This window comes from Harpia harpyja, chromosome 23 (assembly GCF_026419915.1).
Source record: "Harpia harpyja isolate bHarHar1 chromosome 23, bHarHar1 primary haplotype, whole genome shotgun sequence".
Lineage (NCBI taxonomy): Eukaryota > Metazoa > Chordata > Aves > Accipitriformes > Accipitridae > Harpia > Harpia harpyja.
The window spans coordinates 11,125,036-11,142,604 of NC_068962.1; the positions used below are offsets into that span (position 1 = coordinate 11,125,036).

General features: G+C 35.5%; 1 protein-coding gene across 3 annotated transcripts in view; it reads right to left on the reverse strand.

The window, feature by feature from the left end:
- PTPRQ (protein tyrosine phosphatase receptor type Q) overlaps positions 1-15,486 on the reverse strand; it is a 117,285-nt gene extending 101,799 nt beyond the window's left edge. For 2 of the 3 annotated variants that reach the window (XM_052774663.1, XM_052774662.1), the window contains exons 1-6: positions 10,025-10,180; positions 9,457-9,568; positions 8,393-8,619; positions 4,355-4,424; positions 2,065-2,264; positions 392-641 (exon numbers count right to left, since the gene is read on the reverse strand). In XM_052774663.1, coding sequence (XP_052630623.1) covers positions 392-641; positions 2,065-2,264; positions 4,355-4,424; positions 8,393-8,619; positions 9,457-9,568; positions 10,025-10,078 — 913 coding nt within the window. In that variant the 5' untranslated portion in view covers positions 10,079-10,180. Of the gene's footprint in view, positions 1-391; positions 642-2,064; positions 2,265-4,354; positions 4,425-8,392; positions 8,620-9,456; positions 9,569-10,024; positions 10,181-10,497; positions 10,659-13,514; positions 13,776-15,443 lie in introns of those variants that run through there. The other variant, XM_052774661.1, reaches the window with a different exon arrangement.
- Positions 15,487-17,569: the final 2,083 nt, after the last annotated feature.

Consider the following 17,569-nt stretch of genomic DNA (forward strand, 5'->3'; position numbering starts at 1 on the left):
TACACAATACACATACTTTTTGAATACTATGCCTGACGCCTTTTTCCTTCACCTGTATTTTTAATTCTCCTTCAATTGTGCCATTAATTGCAGTTCTTAAATTATACTCAGTTTTTCATAAAATTTGATCTGTCCTGAGCATACTTTGGTATCTTTGACTTTTAATAATGACTGAACTCCAGCTCACTATACATTATTAGATACATTAATAGTTATATACACTTTCAGTTGATTCGATCAGGTAAAATAAAAGTAACCATGTAAATACAAGAGCATGATACAGATAAAGACAGATTTAGACTGAAGTATCTTGCAACATAACTTCAAACTGATATTTTGAAGTTTTCATATAAATGTGAGAACTTTATTTTCATTTGAAAGCAGTATATACCTGATTCTGGTGTCCGGACAATTGCACTGTCAATGTAGCCTGCTTCGGTGGTAACTGCAGAGACTTCAAAAAGATAGGTGGTATATGGCCTGAGGTTAGTTATAACAAAACTAATTGGTTCATTCCAAACAGAGCTCATCTGACTCAGTGCCTCTGGACTTGGTGTAACTGTAGTCCGTGAAGGAACCGTGGACTTGCCAAAAGTAGTTGAAGGAGTGGTAGTACTCCACAAAAATGATTCACTGTTATCCTATAAAGACAAAATATGAAACATGATAAGCTGCATCTATAACCTATAATTGTAAACATATGTAGATCAAAAAAGGCAGACCACCTTTGAAATACCATTACCCTAAAATGGTTCTCCTTTTTATACTTCAATCTCCAAAGTTAGGTTATTAGTTGACATTGCTAGTACATCCTATTAGTGACAGTATTATAGTTTCCTGCCTTATCCCAAAGGATCTCAAATCTGACTGAACAGAAGCAGCTCTCTAGGATTCATTTAATTATTCCCAGATCCCATTTTCAGCGTTCAGTCTGTCTCTTAAAAAAAAAAAAGTTCCCTAGTGAGGTCCTTCTACATCACATATCTGTTATATGTATGTATGTGTATATACATATACAGCATACATATATCCATATATCATGGATAAGACCAGACAGGAGTTTCCTAATCCATACTGTCAGGAGAGACCTCTGAAAAAGTGCTAGACATTAGCGTAACCAATGCTTATGATTCAGTAGGTGGCAGTCTCCCTTCTCAGTGCTGAATTAAGTCAGCCTGATGTTGGGAACCTTCACAATGCCTAAGATGATCTTCTAAATAAAATCTGAAACCAAAGTTCTGATAATTTTTGTCATTTAAAACTGCACTTTTCATTAAAGTACTAAGCCTAGCATCCTGAAAAAAAATAAAAATAAAAAAGGAAAAAAAAGTTACGCAACTTGACATCTGAGTAATCACAATACTCAGAATACAGAGGAAAAGGAGAATAAATACTAGAAAAGAGAATCTTCTTCAAGAAATTCTGAAAGGTATACATTGGTTACAGGTCTGAATCCAATGAATAGTCAAAATTCAGAAACTTTTCAATGAATGCTTATTTTAAGAACAACTCAGACTAGAAATGTTTTTTTAAAAATCACTGCTAATCATGGGTCTTTTTAATTTTATATTAAAAGTACTTAAATAATGTTGAAATGTGATACACAGAATAGAGCGTACATTTAAAGTATCAAAAGCATTATCATACTGCATATAAAATTAATATATTAACATTACTATATGTCTGCACTGATCAAAAAATCCCACCAATTCTTGCTTTTTCTACTTCACTGCTGTATAAAACAAAAATAAAAAAATTGAATGCTGAAAAAAAAATCAAAATTATCTATTTCATTATTTTCTGTTAAAAGGATGCCAAATTGAACCTTTAACACTTTTACTTTGATTAAACTGAGCTTTTCAAGGAAAAGCATTCCATTTAAACTATTTTGAACAGAAGGGGTTTTCTTCAACCATTATATCCTGCCTTCAGCCTAAGTTTGTAAAGTATTTGGGATTGTTCTGAAAAGCAAGCCTCCAAATTTTTTATGCCTCAAAATTAAAATGTAAAATTATATTCTGTGGCTTGAGTCTATTTCTAATTTAAAAGGTTTATAGCACTTACATTACATTTTGGTAACCTCCCAGACAGAAGGTCCTCTACATTAACCAAGACATCTTTCACTACAATTCCACTTCTCGCATGTTTCACACTAATCTTGAAACTAGTTATCTTTCCATTTGGTTGCCGAGGGAGAAACCAGATCAGATTTACAGCTGAATAATTTAAGGCTTCAACTGTGAGATTCACTACTTTACCTGGAGCTTGAAAACAAAACAAACAAAAGCAGTGAGACATATTTTTCTTCTCAGCACTGGAAAAAACAAATACCCATTTCTTTTTTGTAATGTCATTTCTAGCTTCCAAACTCTGAAGCAAATAAATAACAACCATTCACAAACACATGTAAAGTAGCTGATATGCAACCAGCTGTTTTCCAATCTAGTTTAAGTGAGAAATATGATTATTTCAGTCTCATAGTAATATAGTAATTGGTTTGGTCAACTTAAAAATATTCTTCCTAGAAGCAACACATCTACTGTGCCAGAAGTAGCAAAATTTTGCCCATTTTTGTTTGTTTAAGAGCATATGATGGCACTGGGTGTTTTATTTCACTTTACTTGTGTCATCTTTTCAGTTGGATATAGATTTTTGGTAGCTTTAAATAGCTCAGTTTAATTTGAATATTCACTATTACTGCAGAAATGGTGTTTGTATCAGTGACAGTTTCCAGGGCCTTTTGTCAGAGCATGTGTATTAATCACAGCACAAAGGAATGGGATGCAGCATCTAAACGAGACTTTACATGCTATCTGAACTTTCCTGTGAAGTAGAGCACTGTGGCTTTCTCTTAGTCCTGTCTGCACGGCACAGTCAGCAGCAGGTTCCTGCAATAGCTAGCCTTAGTACTAAGGAGAAAAGGGTTATGCTGCCTTAAAAATATACAACTGTCCACAATTACAGAACTTCCACAGGTGAATTGAGACAGCTCCTCCAAGCCTCTTATTTAGTTTTTGCTTAGGCCCTGCTGAACCTTTGGCAGATCTTTCACCTCCTTCCCCCTCCTCCCAGACTACAGCCTTTATATTTAAATAATCATATCTTCTGGCTAACTTTCCTGCTTTAAACTGCAGCTCTTCATGTTGATCAAGACGTTGGGCTTTCTTTAACCATCCAAGCAAGAGTTAAAAAAAAAAAGTTGAGAAGGTGAAAGTATAAATGTAGTATCAGCGACACATTAACTCTCACCTAGAATTTGAAGAAACCTTCCAATTACATTTATAATAAGGGATTTTAGCTTTAATAAAAATGTAAGCAGAAATGCATCAAAAAGTAAAAAGCTAATGTTTTCATATGGAGGAATGCTAGTGTTGTCCTCTGTCAAACATGAGTAAATAAAGCTCATGGAAATATGGTTTTCTACCAGCAATAATGTACAAAGAATAGTGAAGAATAATGATTTTGCATAGCTCCACCTGGCAAGTTTACTAGTCCTTCTTATATTTGGTTTCATGAGTCATTGCATTATCTCAGAAATCTCATGCAGAGTGATGATTTCCTGCCATTAACTGAGATGGGGCACTCTGCAGTTTGCACAGCTACAGAAACCAACCAGGATTCCTAAACACAGAGGGACGGTCACCGCCATGGCAGCACAAATTCTATATTCCACTGAGACTGGTTCACCCTAGCGTAACTGGTCTGGTGCCAGCTCTTCAGCCAAGGCACAACTGCTCCTGGAACATGAGCAAGACTGCAAACACAAAATTAATAAAGGTTACGCAAATTCAGACTATATAATTTTTTAATCTTCAAAACCATCAAGTCAAATTTTCATTTCAGGCATGTACTATTTTTTAATTTTTTTTACTTCAGAATTAAGAAGTAAAAACTTAGTAAAATACATTCTGTGCTGGGCTTCTTAGAAAAGGCACTTGACTCCAGCACTAAACAAATATGGCTTGACATAAGTAGGCAATGCCAGAGCTGATCCCACAACAAAGTCTGTCTCCTAGGACTGCTGCAGGCAACAGCAGATGGGTCCACTTGATAGGTAGCTCTGCTCTCCTGTGACCTTGCTTTCTGGAAGCAGCCTCCCTAGAAACTGGCATAGGAAAACCCCAGCAGAAAGACTTTGCATATAAGAAACCCCCATGTGTGCACTCTCTAAATGCTGTTACTAGCAAATAGGACAAAATGAACCTTTTCCACTGAGTGAAAGAATAAGAAAAGAATTAGGATTTTATTCTAAATGCATCAGAATTTGTTCAAGTATAAAATGTGCCATGGATACTTCATTTGAACAAATTAGAGCAGCTTTAATTAAAATAATTAGCAACTTTATTAAAATTACCACTTTCTGCAGTCTGAAAAAGAAAAGGATCACTAAATACTCCAACACCAGCACTGTTCTCAGCAGCAACCTACAGAAAAAAAAAAAGCCACATTGGAGAATCTATAGGATATATAGTTTCAGGGACTGTGAAAATCTTAAGGATACACAGAGATTCACCTTCTAGCTTTAAACTATATATATACAAATGAACATGCCTTTATAGTTGTATTGTTTAATTTATACTCAACATTTAAATGTGAAAAAATAAAATGGAAAAATTATGAAACAGTATAAGAAATTGAGAAAACCACATGTGAATATCCACACTTCAAAAGTGCCGAGCCCCTGTTTTATGCTAAAGTCAACAGCAGGAATAACATCAGTAACATTCCTTTTCCTTACCACAACTCACTTAAACCAGCTTCCCCATTCCTATTTTACTCGTACTATAACTTAAAAGAGTAAAAGGGAAAATAGGTTCTCTTTTATTTCTTGAACTCCTGAAGGATAGCAAAAGCAGGTCAACCTCCCTCAGAGCAGAAACCCAAGGAAAGCATGTCTTTTGGCAGAAAGAAAACAGCTCAGGAAACTGTGGATACACATTATGGTGGATGTGCTTCAATGCTCACAATCATAGCAGAGTCTTCCTGCAGAAGGGCAGTACATTGAGACTTTGGTAGAATTTATGGTAGATAAATACAACAACAATGCTATTTGCTCTGTAATATAGGACTTACTGACAATTCAAATCAGTGATGGGCTATGGCATGCAATACTTACAAAGAAAGAGGAATGAAGTCTGACTCTTTATTTTGAAAAAAAGTGACAGAGACAACAAAAGGTAAAACATGAGCAAAATTCCAGCAGTGGTGGTAAGAGATGTGTGAAAGAAGCAGTGAAGTGAAAAGCTCTTCAGCAAGGTTAAAGTTGGCAGAATCATTCCCTCCTGCCAGTGTCAGGTAACAAAGTCATGGCAGTGGTGCTGATGGAGCTGACAGTGCAGACTGTGGGGAAAGTGGGGTGAGAAGGGGCAGATGTGCAAAACTACGTGTGGATCACAGTAGAAGTGGCGACAGCATGCAGGGGATAATGAAGGGCAAAGAAAGTGGAAGGAGCCAGGAGGTCAGAAGAAAAACTGTTCTAATCACTTCTCAGGAATAAACTGTGTGTCTTTCAGAAGACTGTATAGCTGTTTCAACAAAAGCATTAAGCTACGGTAGACAAACTACAGCAAAGAAATATGACGTAACATGGAAGACTTAATCTAGGATGTAAAGGGACACATACGCCTACAACCACTTCCCAAAGCAGTGCATGCTCTTCTTGTTGAAGGAGAACCTGTATCACTGGCCAGCTCCCTCCTAAGCCATACAAACACCCTCTCCCCATGCATGCACACCTCATGACTCCAGCCAGTCCTACCTACTTCTGTGTCACAGAGAGAACGACCTGAAACATCTTTAAGCATTGATGAATTCTACAGTAATTGCAACAGCTGAGGAAATTACCTGGAGATCTTCAGGGGGTTGACAGGCAATCAGAAAATTCTGACAGTATTAAAATTACATTATATAAACCTAAAGGTATGTCCTAACCTCATTTTTTGTTATCTCAACTCAAAGTAGGTATTGTAGAAAGAGTCCAGAAAGGAAAACTAGCATTAAGACAGACATGGAAACTCCTATTTCATATGTGTAGTTTCAAGAAAACTCAAAGTCACTATGACATAAGTATGCAAAAATTTGCATGGTAAAGGTGTCAGCTACACACACCAATTAGCTTTGAAGAGAAATCAGAATTAAATGCTTACACAATGTACTGCTAGCTTCTAGAGATCACTGCCACAAAGAGCCATTAGAGAAAAAATCTTGCAATCATTTAAAAAGGACAAGTTTACTATGCAGATAACAAAGTACTATCCAAAGTTCAAGTAGCTGCAGTTCACATTTGGAAGGACTATTAATTTTTATGCTTTGAAGTATGTTGCCACTAATTATGTAAGTTTAGAAAAAAGTCTTGAGTGCATATTTTTACAAAATTATCAATGATCAGATGTTCAAAATTGTCCATAGCTCTCCAACAGTTAACAAATTATCACTTCTAACTGCTATTTCTTTAAAAATGTTTTTTTCATTAGATGTAAAGAAATTAAGACTGGGCTGTTACAAACAGATTGGAAACCCATATTCAAAGCTTATAAGCTTTGTTGAACTGTACTGTCACATTATTTACCAGAAAGAATTTCACAACAGGACCAAGCCAGGTACCCTGAAACAATAAAGAATGTTCACCCATGCAAAAATCAAGAGCTACTTTTAAATGACACAACAGACTCCAAAAATTAACCAAAGAACCACAAGAAATTGCTCAAGAGAAGGAAAACATGTAATGTTTCTTTTTGGCCACATCTGTGAGGTAGAAAAAGTGTTTCCACCTGAGTTGTTATTGAATCCATGAGGTTGCTCGTGGGTCATGCGGTCAGGGCGCCCACCAAAGCAGTAGGTAACGTAACAACCCTTAGCTTGCCAACAGACTTTTATTCACTCATGAGAAAAGCCATGTGGTCCCTGCTAGACAGAGGTTGTTGGGTCACAAGTCACTTTTCTGAGTCAAATTCTGCTCTAAGATCAATGTTTCAGGCACCATCAATGGGAAGGATTGCCTCTCATATATATAAACAAAGGGCAAATTATTGCTACGTAAAACAAACGATTTAAAATGTCCCAGAGTTTTCCCAAGGAAGATTCATGTATGGAGCAAAGAATGGAATTTGCAAAACCTTTAATATTGAACCCCACACAAGTGCTACTGAGGTACTTAGAATTGCAAATTGAATTATCTTAATAACTTTTGTCTGAGGAGATTAATCTGCTTAGAGTCTAAGTGATAATACTTTTCTCAAACAGTAGCTGAATGTTTTTTGTGGTTTTTTTGTTGTTTTGGTTTTTTTTAAACAGATGACTGGCAGCAGGAGATCAAAGGATAAACATTTCTCCAGCTGTGGATATACTGGCTTTTATCAGTATGGTCATCACGACTAGATTCACAGTGAGCAACTTTCCCCCAATGGCAGACATAATTATATTTTTACTTTCTTACACACATACTTTCTTACACACATACCACCTTTACAAAGAATCACTGCACAGTCCTATTCCTAGTCTGGTCAACTACAATATTTTTTTATAGCTTGGTGCTATAGGAACATACATGATATGGAAAGAAGCAAATCAAACACATAATTTCACTTCATTCTTGATATTTGAAAGAAGCACGTCTCCAAGGTTCTTATGAAAGAATAAGACAGGCGAAGAACTGCTTGGCAGATATTGCCAAGAGGACAGCAGTTCATTTCTGTCTACTCTGATCAGGAGTGCCTAATCTCAACGTAAACAAATTCCACATAGAGAAGTCATGAAAATACATGTACTGATTTTGGCAGTAGATATTCACTGTGAATATCTAGGCAATAAAATCTGTGGAAAGGGAATGGAAAAGTATGACTTTTTTATTTCAGGAGATAACACCAACTAAAACTCCCAGCCTTAGGGAAACCAGGCTAAGGTGTTTACAGGCTACATCTAAACAGATATTCAGGCAGGAAAACTCCTTCTTAAACTAATTAAGTTTAAAATCAAAGAAAGAAGTATGTACCTACACGCTTTTCTGGATCTGGCTGAGATGATTTAGAAATCTACGTGTAATATCCAAAGTGCAGCAGTGATTTGAAAGATTAAATCTCAACGAAGATGAAGAAGGGTTTAGATATTCTTGAAAATTCTACCCTTTGCTTTTTACTTTTTACCACAAATGCCATATGTCAATAAGAATATCAATAGAAGAAACTACATTTTAGTACAATTTTGGTTGGAAATTATTTAAAGTAGATTTAAAAACGACTACTGTAAACATATACCTGGCTAATATATTTTGTTATATGGCAACAGTAATTAGCAAGGTCCTTCAGAAAACACTATATGGACCTACCATAAAAAGTCACACACTTTACAATAATTTAGAATTCAAAATACTAAAAGGCATACATAAAGCTTTTACCATAATTTCATAAGTTGTTCCAGGGTTAAGACTGGTAAGAAGAACTTCCAAACTATCTGGCTTTGTTGTGACCTGTGTATAAGTTGTTTGCATCCATGGGCAGACCTCTTTATATTTAACAATATAGGAGAGAATTCTCCCATTTGGATGCAGTGGCGTATTCCATGACAGCAGAATCCCAGCAGAGCCCACTCTTTCACCTGCAAGGAACGCAGGAGGCCCAGGATCTAAACAAACAAAAAAAAACCCCCCAAAACCATATTTTTTTTTTATATAAATGTATACACACACACACACAAACACACACATATAAAACATCTTTGAATTAAGTTTCCAGATAATGGAGACACCTTCACAGCTTCTATAAAGAAATTAAATCATCTGCCAGCATAAAACAGTAAAACTACTGAAAACTAACGTACTGTTGAATAAAAAGCTTTTTTCCTGGCTAGAGTCCTGTTACAAAAACAATTAAATAAATTTTGGAACATCAGGAACATTCTTCTGTAAGAATGTAAAAAATGTAATGCTCAAGATCTTCATGGACAAAACAGAGTTTAATGCCAATTTAATATTTGAGACATTCTAGCACGCTTAATTTCAGTTCCTTTCCGTAAAACTATTCAAAACCAAACTGCACTCTCTTACAAAACATGTCTGATATGGCTACATTTTTTTGAAATGTCTCCGAAGTCTACCACTACACATATAAAATGGGGCACGGAAATTTTCAAAAGCTTATAAATTGTTCTCCTTCATGCTTTTATTTTCTTTTCTCTTTTTTTTTTTTTTTTTTTTTTTAAATAGCCAAGCTAATGGATGAATACAATTACAACTCCTATCCAGGGCTGCTGCTTAAAAATATCTGATGCAGAAACTCTCATGCTCTCATAGAACACCTCAGTGTATTTTTTAATGGTTAAAGAAGATGAAAAAAAAAAAAAAAAAAAAAAAGAATGTTCAAAACTGATTATCATTTCTCAGATACTACTGTGCACATAATAAATACAAAAAAGCATAGTTAAAAAAAATTAACAAAATTTCATCAGTCATTATTAACTCACTTGTCACATTTGTTGTCACTGTTCTACTTGCAGGTGAACTGTAGAGTGAAGAAGAAACTGAAGAAACTGTAACATTGTATGTTGTTCCAGGAATAGTATTAGAAAAATCAGCCTGAAATAGGACATAGATTTATTTAAGTCTTTCACCAAGAATTATGAAAATGAAAAAAAAAATGAAACCCAAAAGTTTAAGCATTGCATTACTAAAAGTGATCTGTTAATAAGCTTTTAGAAATACAGCAGTATAAAACTATAGTTTACATCTGTTAGCTCCAGTACAGTATTTTGCCATCTTATTTAACTACCCTCCATAAGATTCGTATAACATTCAATATTAAAGAACAACAAAATTAACTATTAATTTTATCACAGAATCACCTATCAGTGTATCTATGAAGTTTTTCTGTATCACCATCATTATCAAAGTAAATATGAAGCATTATAAAATTCCTTTTAGAAAGAATAAACACAAAAGCAGCCTGAAAAACTTACAAGTTTTTGATGCTTAAGCTAGCCCATCTTTTGAAATAAACATAACAACTTTTTAGCAAGCATTTATATACAATACCTGTATCTTTGCAGTTCCAATAAAAAACAAAAGCAAAACAACCAGAATAACCATTATTTCTGTTAATATTATTATATTTTCCAGACAGCAGAATCAAAAAGTGCTCCTATTTCTTTTTGATGGCTTAGCAGTGAAATGTTGCCTGCATTAATGATTTAAGCACAGATCTTCCTGGCAAGTACACAATTAATGAGCCTGTATTACTCAATAGCTCTGCTCTTCCTTTGTTAAACTATTCATGAACCCTTGGACGACTGGCTGTATCCTTCTAGCAGACTTAAAAAAAAAAGTAAATTCACTACCTGTTGTTAGTTACCAAACTCTGGATGCTGAAATTTGCTCTCACCAATTTTTCATTAATACTTTCATATTCATATTTGCATTAAATAGCTAAGGAGTCAAGCTTGAATTCCTCATGAGCACAGTGCATAAGGAAAAGCTGGCCATGCAAGTCATGTAATAAAAGCACATACTTGATACTCCCTAACTCCAAGATCTAGGATAACAACAGAACCATGATCAGGAATAAGATCCACATGAAATCTGTCTACATGTCCATACGGTAGTCTCCAATACAGTGAAAAAGAATATGATGAAACATTGAAGAACTTAAGTCCTTCTGGCTTTGCAGGTTCTGAAAGAGAATTGTGGAATATAAGACATTAACTTAAATAGCCCCCTTTACAAATATATTAGTAGTTACAACTGAATATAAAAGCATCCAAGAACAGTTTACCTGCTACTTGAAGGATAATTGCTAATTAGTCTGGATACAGCAGTATATTGTACTATAGTTGCTATACTCCCACTGAGACTTGGTTGATAATCTCCCAGCTATGCTGTGCAGACATTCCCATTCACAGAGAGCAAGCTCAAGTATCTCTGCCCAGTATTCAGTTAACAAAGAATCTCTGCACAGTCCTGGTGTTTCTGCTGTCCTCAACCTTAAAGTTAGCACTACTACTGTCATAACTAGTGCTACTTAACTCTTTTATACTTTCCATGTATTTAGAATCCCAGTAATTCCGTGAAGTCTAGTTAGCTAAGCCCCCAAAATTTGGATGTTTTACTCTTTTTTTTAAAGTCAAGTTTCCACCTACTCCTGTCACACTATCTCACTTTCTTCTGCTTGTAAATGCACCTTTAAATCTGTATCATCCACTCTAAGCCTAGTAATGAACCAGATTTTAGCTTCTTCAATAGGTCATTAAAACATTATCTACCTATAATATTGTATAATTTATCCACCTGTGCAATCCATAGCCATGTGCATCTATCTCCTTTCTACTTTGGAAAGTACACACAGCCAACAGCTTTCCCTATGCTTATCTCCCAGAGCAAGCCCAGTCAGTGATGCTATTCACCACGTTTCAGATTCACCACTACCCTTGCACTCAGTCCTTTGTCTGCCTTACTAACATGGATCTTCAGAATTCAGACTAAATCATCTAGTACTCTTTATACACTAATATCATACTGTGCAGTCTGAATATCATATCACTGCCATCCTGAAAGAGTTCCACTCCTTTCTTATTTCCTGTAAATCTGCTTACGTTATATATCTTTCATGAACTCTTTACACTGACTATCCAAAATTGCAGAATAGTTTCAGATTACTCCAGTTTTGCCATCAAATAATCTATCTGAAATATCAATATATCCAAATATTACCTTTAGATTTTATATTCAGTCTGGATTTGCCTTATATGTATGATTTTTAACTTGTTTTATTTCAATACTAACAGAACAACAACAAAAAATATATGTGGAGGTGTGCAAGTGTAACTGAGAGCATAATTTCCTTCCTTTTAGTATACTTTTTGAATTTTAAGTCCTACTGCTATCATCAGTACTATTATTTCCATGGATCTCAACTTCCTTTAAAGCTGGATTTTTTGCTTATAGAGGTCTTTTTATACAGACCCATGATTAATCTCTGAGTGTACAATCATCACAATACTGAAGACCTCTCTTTACCTCAGTTGAATTACTTCTGACTCAGCAGTAGAAGCGAGCATAAAAATGTCCTCATGGAAAGAGAAATTTAGCGCCATGAAGCTAATGCTCTTTCAAGTATTAGCCCATGACTAAGAATTACCCTTCCCACTGACGCTGAAAAAAAGCCTCACTTCTACCCTTCTGCAGATTTAACCACATTATCAGGGAACGTATACGTGAGTGTGGTTCACTCAAGCCTCATTGCACCTGCTCTTGTACAGTTCTCTGCTCTGTTTCACGCACATGCACACACAATTCTTACCAGCAGTCGTCAGCATATTTGTATAAAGTATATAGCCAGTATATTTATGTAAAGCATAGTCAGAACAATTTGCTGTAAATTTCACAATTTCACCTGCAAAAATACTCCTTAATATCTGCAATATATATTCAGAGTGATTGGATTGAAAATTAGTCGAGGTTGAGTAGACACATCAGTGAATATGGAATGCATATTTTTCAAAAAATTAACCATTATAAACCAGCAGGCTCAGCATCACAATGTAATCTCAATACCTTTAAGTAAAAGGAAGCACAATTAGGTCAACGAAACTGACTTAAATCTTCCCTGCATTAGAAAAAAATATTAATTGCAATTGAAGTATTATAGCACTGCAGTCCTAGTTTAAACCTTAAAAGATATACAAGATTTTTTTCTTATTAATTTTACCCTCAAGACATTACCTCAAAACAAATGTAAGGATTTTCACCCCTAGGTCACTTTATTTTAAAGGCTCTCTTTGACCTCTTGCTTCAGTCCCCCTGACTAAGGCAGAAGAACCAGCAGTTTGTCAAGCATTGATCCCAAAAGCAGACATACAAATGTCATGACATTTGGTCAAAGTTGTCATTCAATGACAGCTTCCAACACTTCTCAGGTCTCTCTCATACAACTATGTCATTGCCACAAAAAAACCTACAAAAAGTAGTATAAGAAAGTAGTAAGAGAAAATGGTTGAGGTAGTTCTGGTGCATCTTTCTCCTCTTTAAATTTCATCTGTATTTCACATTAGTACATTACAGTAAACTGCAGACACGTGTTAAGATTAAGATTTTACCCCACTAAGTTTTAATCACAAATCTAGTAAGAAACAGTCCTTGAATGGAATAGTTTACAATCTAAAGCCTTAACTCTACAAACATTTGTAAACCTGTTTAACTTCACTCACTGCAAAAAACCTACTGAAATCAGATAAGGTAAAACTCAGCTCATGTGTAACTCGTTGCAGGATAAAACCTGAAAAATAACAAAAATACTAAAAATGGTCAAAAGAAATGCAGCACAGCTGAAAAAATTGTTTCTGGTAGCATAACACTAGATGCAGGTTGAATAGGGTATAAGTAATATATGTCCACAACCACAGCAAACTATTACATGCAAGATCTCTTGAAATTCCAATGTTATTCTGCAAAGTGAGATGTACAAAGCTGTGCACTGCTATTGACAGCTACCATTCACTGGCAAGGAGAGAAAGCAAGAAAACATACAGACCTGTCACGATTTCAATGAAAGCAGAAGCTCCTTCAATATTGCCTCTTAGTCTTTGCAGTGTGAAATTATAAATGCCCCCAGCAGTCAGGTCTGTAACACTGAAGTCAGTCAGTGCTCCTGGAATCCTGAACTTGTTAATAAAGGTGTTGTTTGATAAAGATGCTTTATAATAAGTGAAGTTAGTCTTGGTTGGATTCCACATTAAAGTTGCAGAGGAAGTATTTACCATTTTTAATGCCAGACCGCATATCCCAGCTGGTTCTACAGTAAAAATTATTCAGATTAATAAAGAAAAATTTAATGCATAGCCCTGAAAACATAAGAAAAGTACTATCTTTTAAAAATAAGTGGGTTTTTATTTAAATGATTTGAGGGTTCACAGCATCATGAAACATAAAAATTTTAGAAGTGTGTTTGTATGGATATATAGTAAATAGTGCCATTATGCTGCACAGGGTAAAACATGGGAATGTACATCCTGTGTGCACTCTGTAATTTATGGAAGAAAATTCCAGACTTATCAGACCTTCTGTAAGATCAGTAACATTGCTCACTGATGAAACAGAATGAGAATGGAAAACTTTGCAAACAGAAGTAGAGATTTTATTCAGTTAAGTTTTCTAAAATATACCATAAGCCACATAATTTTAGAAAACTATTCATCTGTTCACTTAGGGATACAGTAAATCACATGGTCTCAGTGATTATCCCTTTTTTCCTTTCTAAACATTCCTTTTGGTTATATTCAGGTTCCTCAAATCACAGATAGTTATTTACAAACAGCACCTCCATTAATCTGTGCAGCACAGCTGCGGTTAGAAAAGAAAAATATTTCCATTCTTCCCAAAAAATTGAGTCTTCCAGATTATTGATTTATCTTGCTCGAAGCTTTCTGAAAAATACTAATTAGCATAATCTCATTAAGGGCTGGATTATTCAGCAGGAAAAAAATCCTAAATGTTTGCCATTAAAATGATAGAGTAAATTCTCCTTAATCTAGCCATATACTGGACTCATCCACAATACTCTTGAAAATATTTGCTTGAGGATAAAAAGCACCTTCAGGACCATGATGATGATTATTCTGCTGCACTTTTCATTAACAAGAATCTGCAGGACTAGATCTGGGTTTTTTCAGAGATTCACTCGTCTTTGAATAACTAAGTGCTGAGCCTCCTTAACTATTAACTGGGTTAAGGAGTTACAGTCCAAACAGACCACAGAAAATCCATCAAGGAAGGGAGGAGGTCTATGACATGCATGTGTATAAATCTGGGAGTTGATTTATTTTCCGATTACACTTAGCTGCTCTTTATCTGCTTTGGTAGTCCAGAATCCAATATAAATCTACTCCTTCAAATCTCTACCACAAACAAACTCTCCTCTTTTTATGCTGTATCACAGGAGCATTGGAAAATCCATGTTTGCTCAGAGACAGAAAATGAGTGCAAGATACAGGTTAATTTTCTGGACCTTGTCAAGCTATCTGAAGCACAATTCCTCTTACTCTTTTAAGCATTCTGTGGCCTTGTACAGGAGCAATCCTCCAATCTTGGACCATGGGCTTGCAAGAATTTAAGAGGTGTAGAAACAATTGTAAACAAAATGCAAGGTAATTTTTAAAGTATAGGATGCTATTCTGGCAAGATCTTATTCTGCTAGAGCTGGAAGAATTTTGTGAGCCACCTCTTTTTTCGAATGGTTATCTGCAACTATGTCTAGGCTGCTCGACTTCAACCCAGCAAGTTACATACAAAGCTCCTGCTTAAACAACTATCACAAGAGGAACTTGCCTCCCGAATTTAAAGTTTCATTTTGAACTGTATGACCCTTTTGAGTCACTTACATACAATGATTTAAATGTCTCTGAACATTTACTGTTTTTCAAAAAGAAAAAAAAAAAAGACAAGTTATAAGGTATTTCCTTACTTGTGATGACTTTTTTCTCCACAGCCACAGAGGAATCCAAGCCTTTAACTGTCCTTAACTGAAAAAAGTATTCTGTCCCAGGGGCCAGGTTTTTCACTACAGCTCTGCTGTCATAAACAGTTCTGGTAAGCTGCTTTTCATTATTCATTAGACAATATGAAAGCTATGGAAGAAAAATAATTTCTTATATTGGAGTATTTCACTTCATAAAAATAATGTTCAGAGATTCCAACTACCTGTTTATAGAAAAATATTTACAGTATTTTCCACATTTTAAAGACCAAAAAAAAAAATCAAGAATATTTTGGCTTAAGCTTTATCTTATGTTCCACAAGGTTGATCCACCACTTATTCTGAAATTCCTTACTAGCGCAGTGGTGAAAGCAGTGACTTTAATCTTTAAAAGTAGATGGAGGAAGCAAAGTTAAGTCATGGCTTACAGGTGACATGTTTTTGCTCTTGGAATAAGGATAATAGAGTGTACTCCAACTGCTCAGTCACACAGCTGTACTGATGGATGAGATACATTTTTTTTATTCTACAGTGGAGACACTTCCAAGATCTCTGTACCTTTCTGGCAAAAAAACCCCAAACAAAATCAAACAAAACCAACCAAAAAACACCCTTGCACTGTTCAGAGCTGAGATTCTGAAAAGAGTCCCAAGGAATCAGCCACTCAACTCTGCTCACTGGTACACGTTGAAAACTCACTTGTTTAGAGCCACTGCAGAGAATAAAAGTGCTGGAGATACCACGTAATTGAAATTTGGGGACTTAACTCCTAGAGGCTGTGAGGATTCCTTCTGACCTCCCAGACAACTCTAAGATGAGAAAAAAAATTCCTGTGATAGTCCTTTCTTTGGACTTAGAAAACTGTCACTGCAGACTGTTTTATATCTGGACTAGTGAAAAGCAAGATGCACACTGTGTCTGCCCTGCAGAGGAGGGCTCGGCAAGCATCTCCAGCACACAGACATGGGTTTCTCAGGCGTGGCAATTAGTACTAGGAGATCAAGAAGGTTTACAACTCCTACATCAGTGTGTCCTGTCCTGCCACCTGTTATTTCCTCCAACAGAAGAGGGATATTCTACACACAGCGGTGACCTGAAAGCACTTTGGTTCAGCTGCTATTCATTTGGGGAGGAATGATCCAATTCCCCTCTGTATATTTTACCAGCACAGTACCTGTTAATACACACTAAATCTTGGAGACTGTCGTCACCTTATTAGAATTACAGCACTGCAAAATGCTAGAACCAAAGCTATAGATTAAAGATTTACATCTAGTATAAAGAAGTTAGGAAAGTACCTTTTGTGCACTCTTCGCTCTACAAACTACAATATATTGCATAGAAAGTTGGTGAGCTGGGATAATTAATTTTAAATGATTAGTAAAATGATCCCTTTTATGCAGGTGCACCTTACTAAGCAACCAGTCTACTGAAGCCTTTCTCATTAAATATTTAAAGATAAGCTCATTTATTCAGACAAAACACTGTCTAATGTGGCTGCTTGCTCTATGAGATGCTGAACAATAATACTCTGCCATAAAGATCAATATTACAATTACAAGATGACAGTTACTTTCCACAGGATGGTAAAAATAACCTGACCACATACAAAAGTATATCTGAACTGGTTCCAAACATTAATGAGAGAATTTAATTTAATTTTAAAATTTGTAAAACCACTCCAGTCTACATCACCAAATTGTGCTGTGGTAGGTCAACTGGCTACTCTTATTCATTCAGATCAATGCAGCTTTATACTAATGAAGAAGAAATGTCAAGAAACTATACTAAGAATACTCAGATTTCAAGTTTCAGGTAAGGATATAATTGAAGTCATGGGGAAGGGGGAGAAAAAGTATTGGAGACTGTAATATTGGGGTATAAACTGTGTAAGACCACTAAAGCAAAGTACTTTGTCTCATGGTAGTGCTACATGCTAAAGAATATCCTAGTCAAGTAAGTTAACTGTGCAAGGCTATACCTTGAAATCTTTATTAATTCAAATGACGTGTTTAAAGAACAGTTTGCTATCACAAAGTTTTATTGACCGCATGACCGTGTTTATACAGTGACTGCAAAATGCAAAGGATAACACAGACTGCAAAAGACAGACT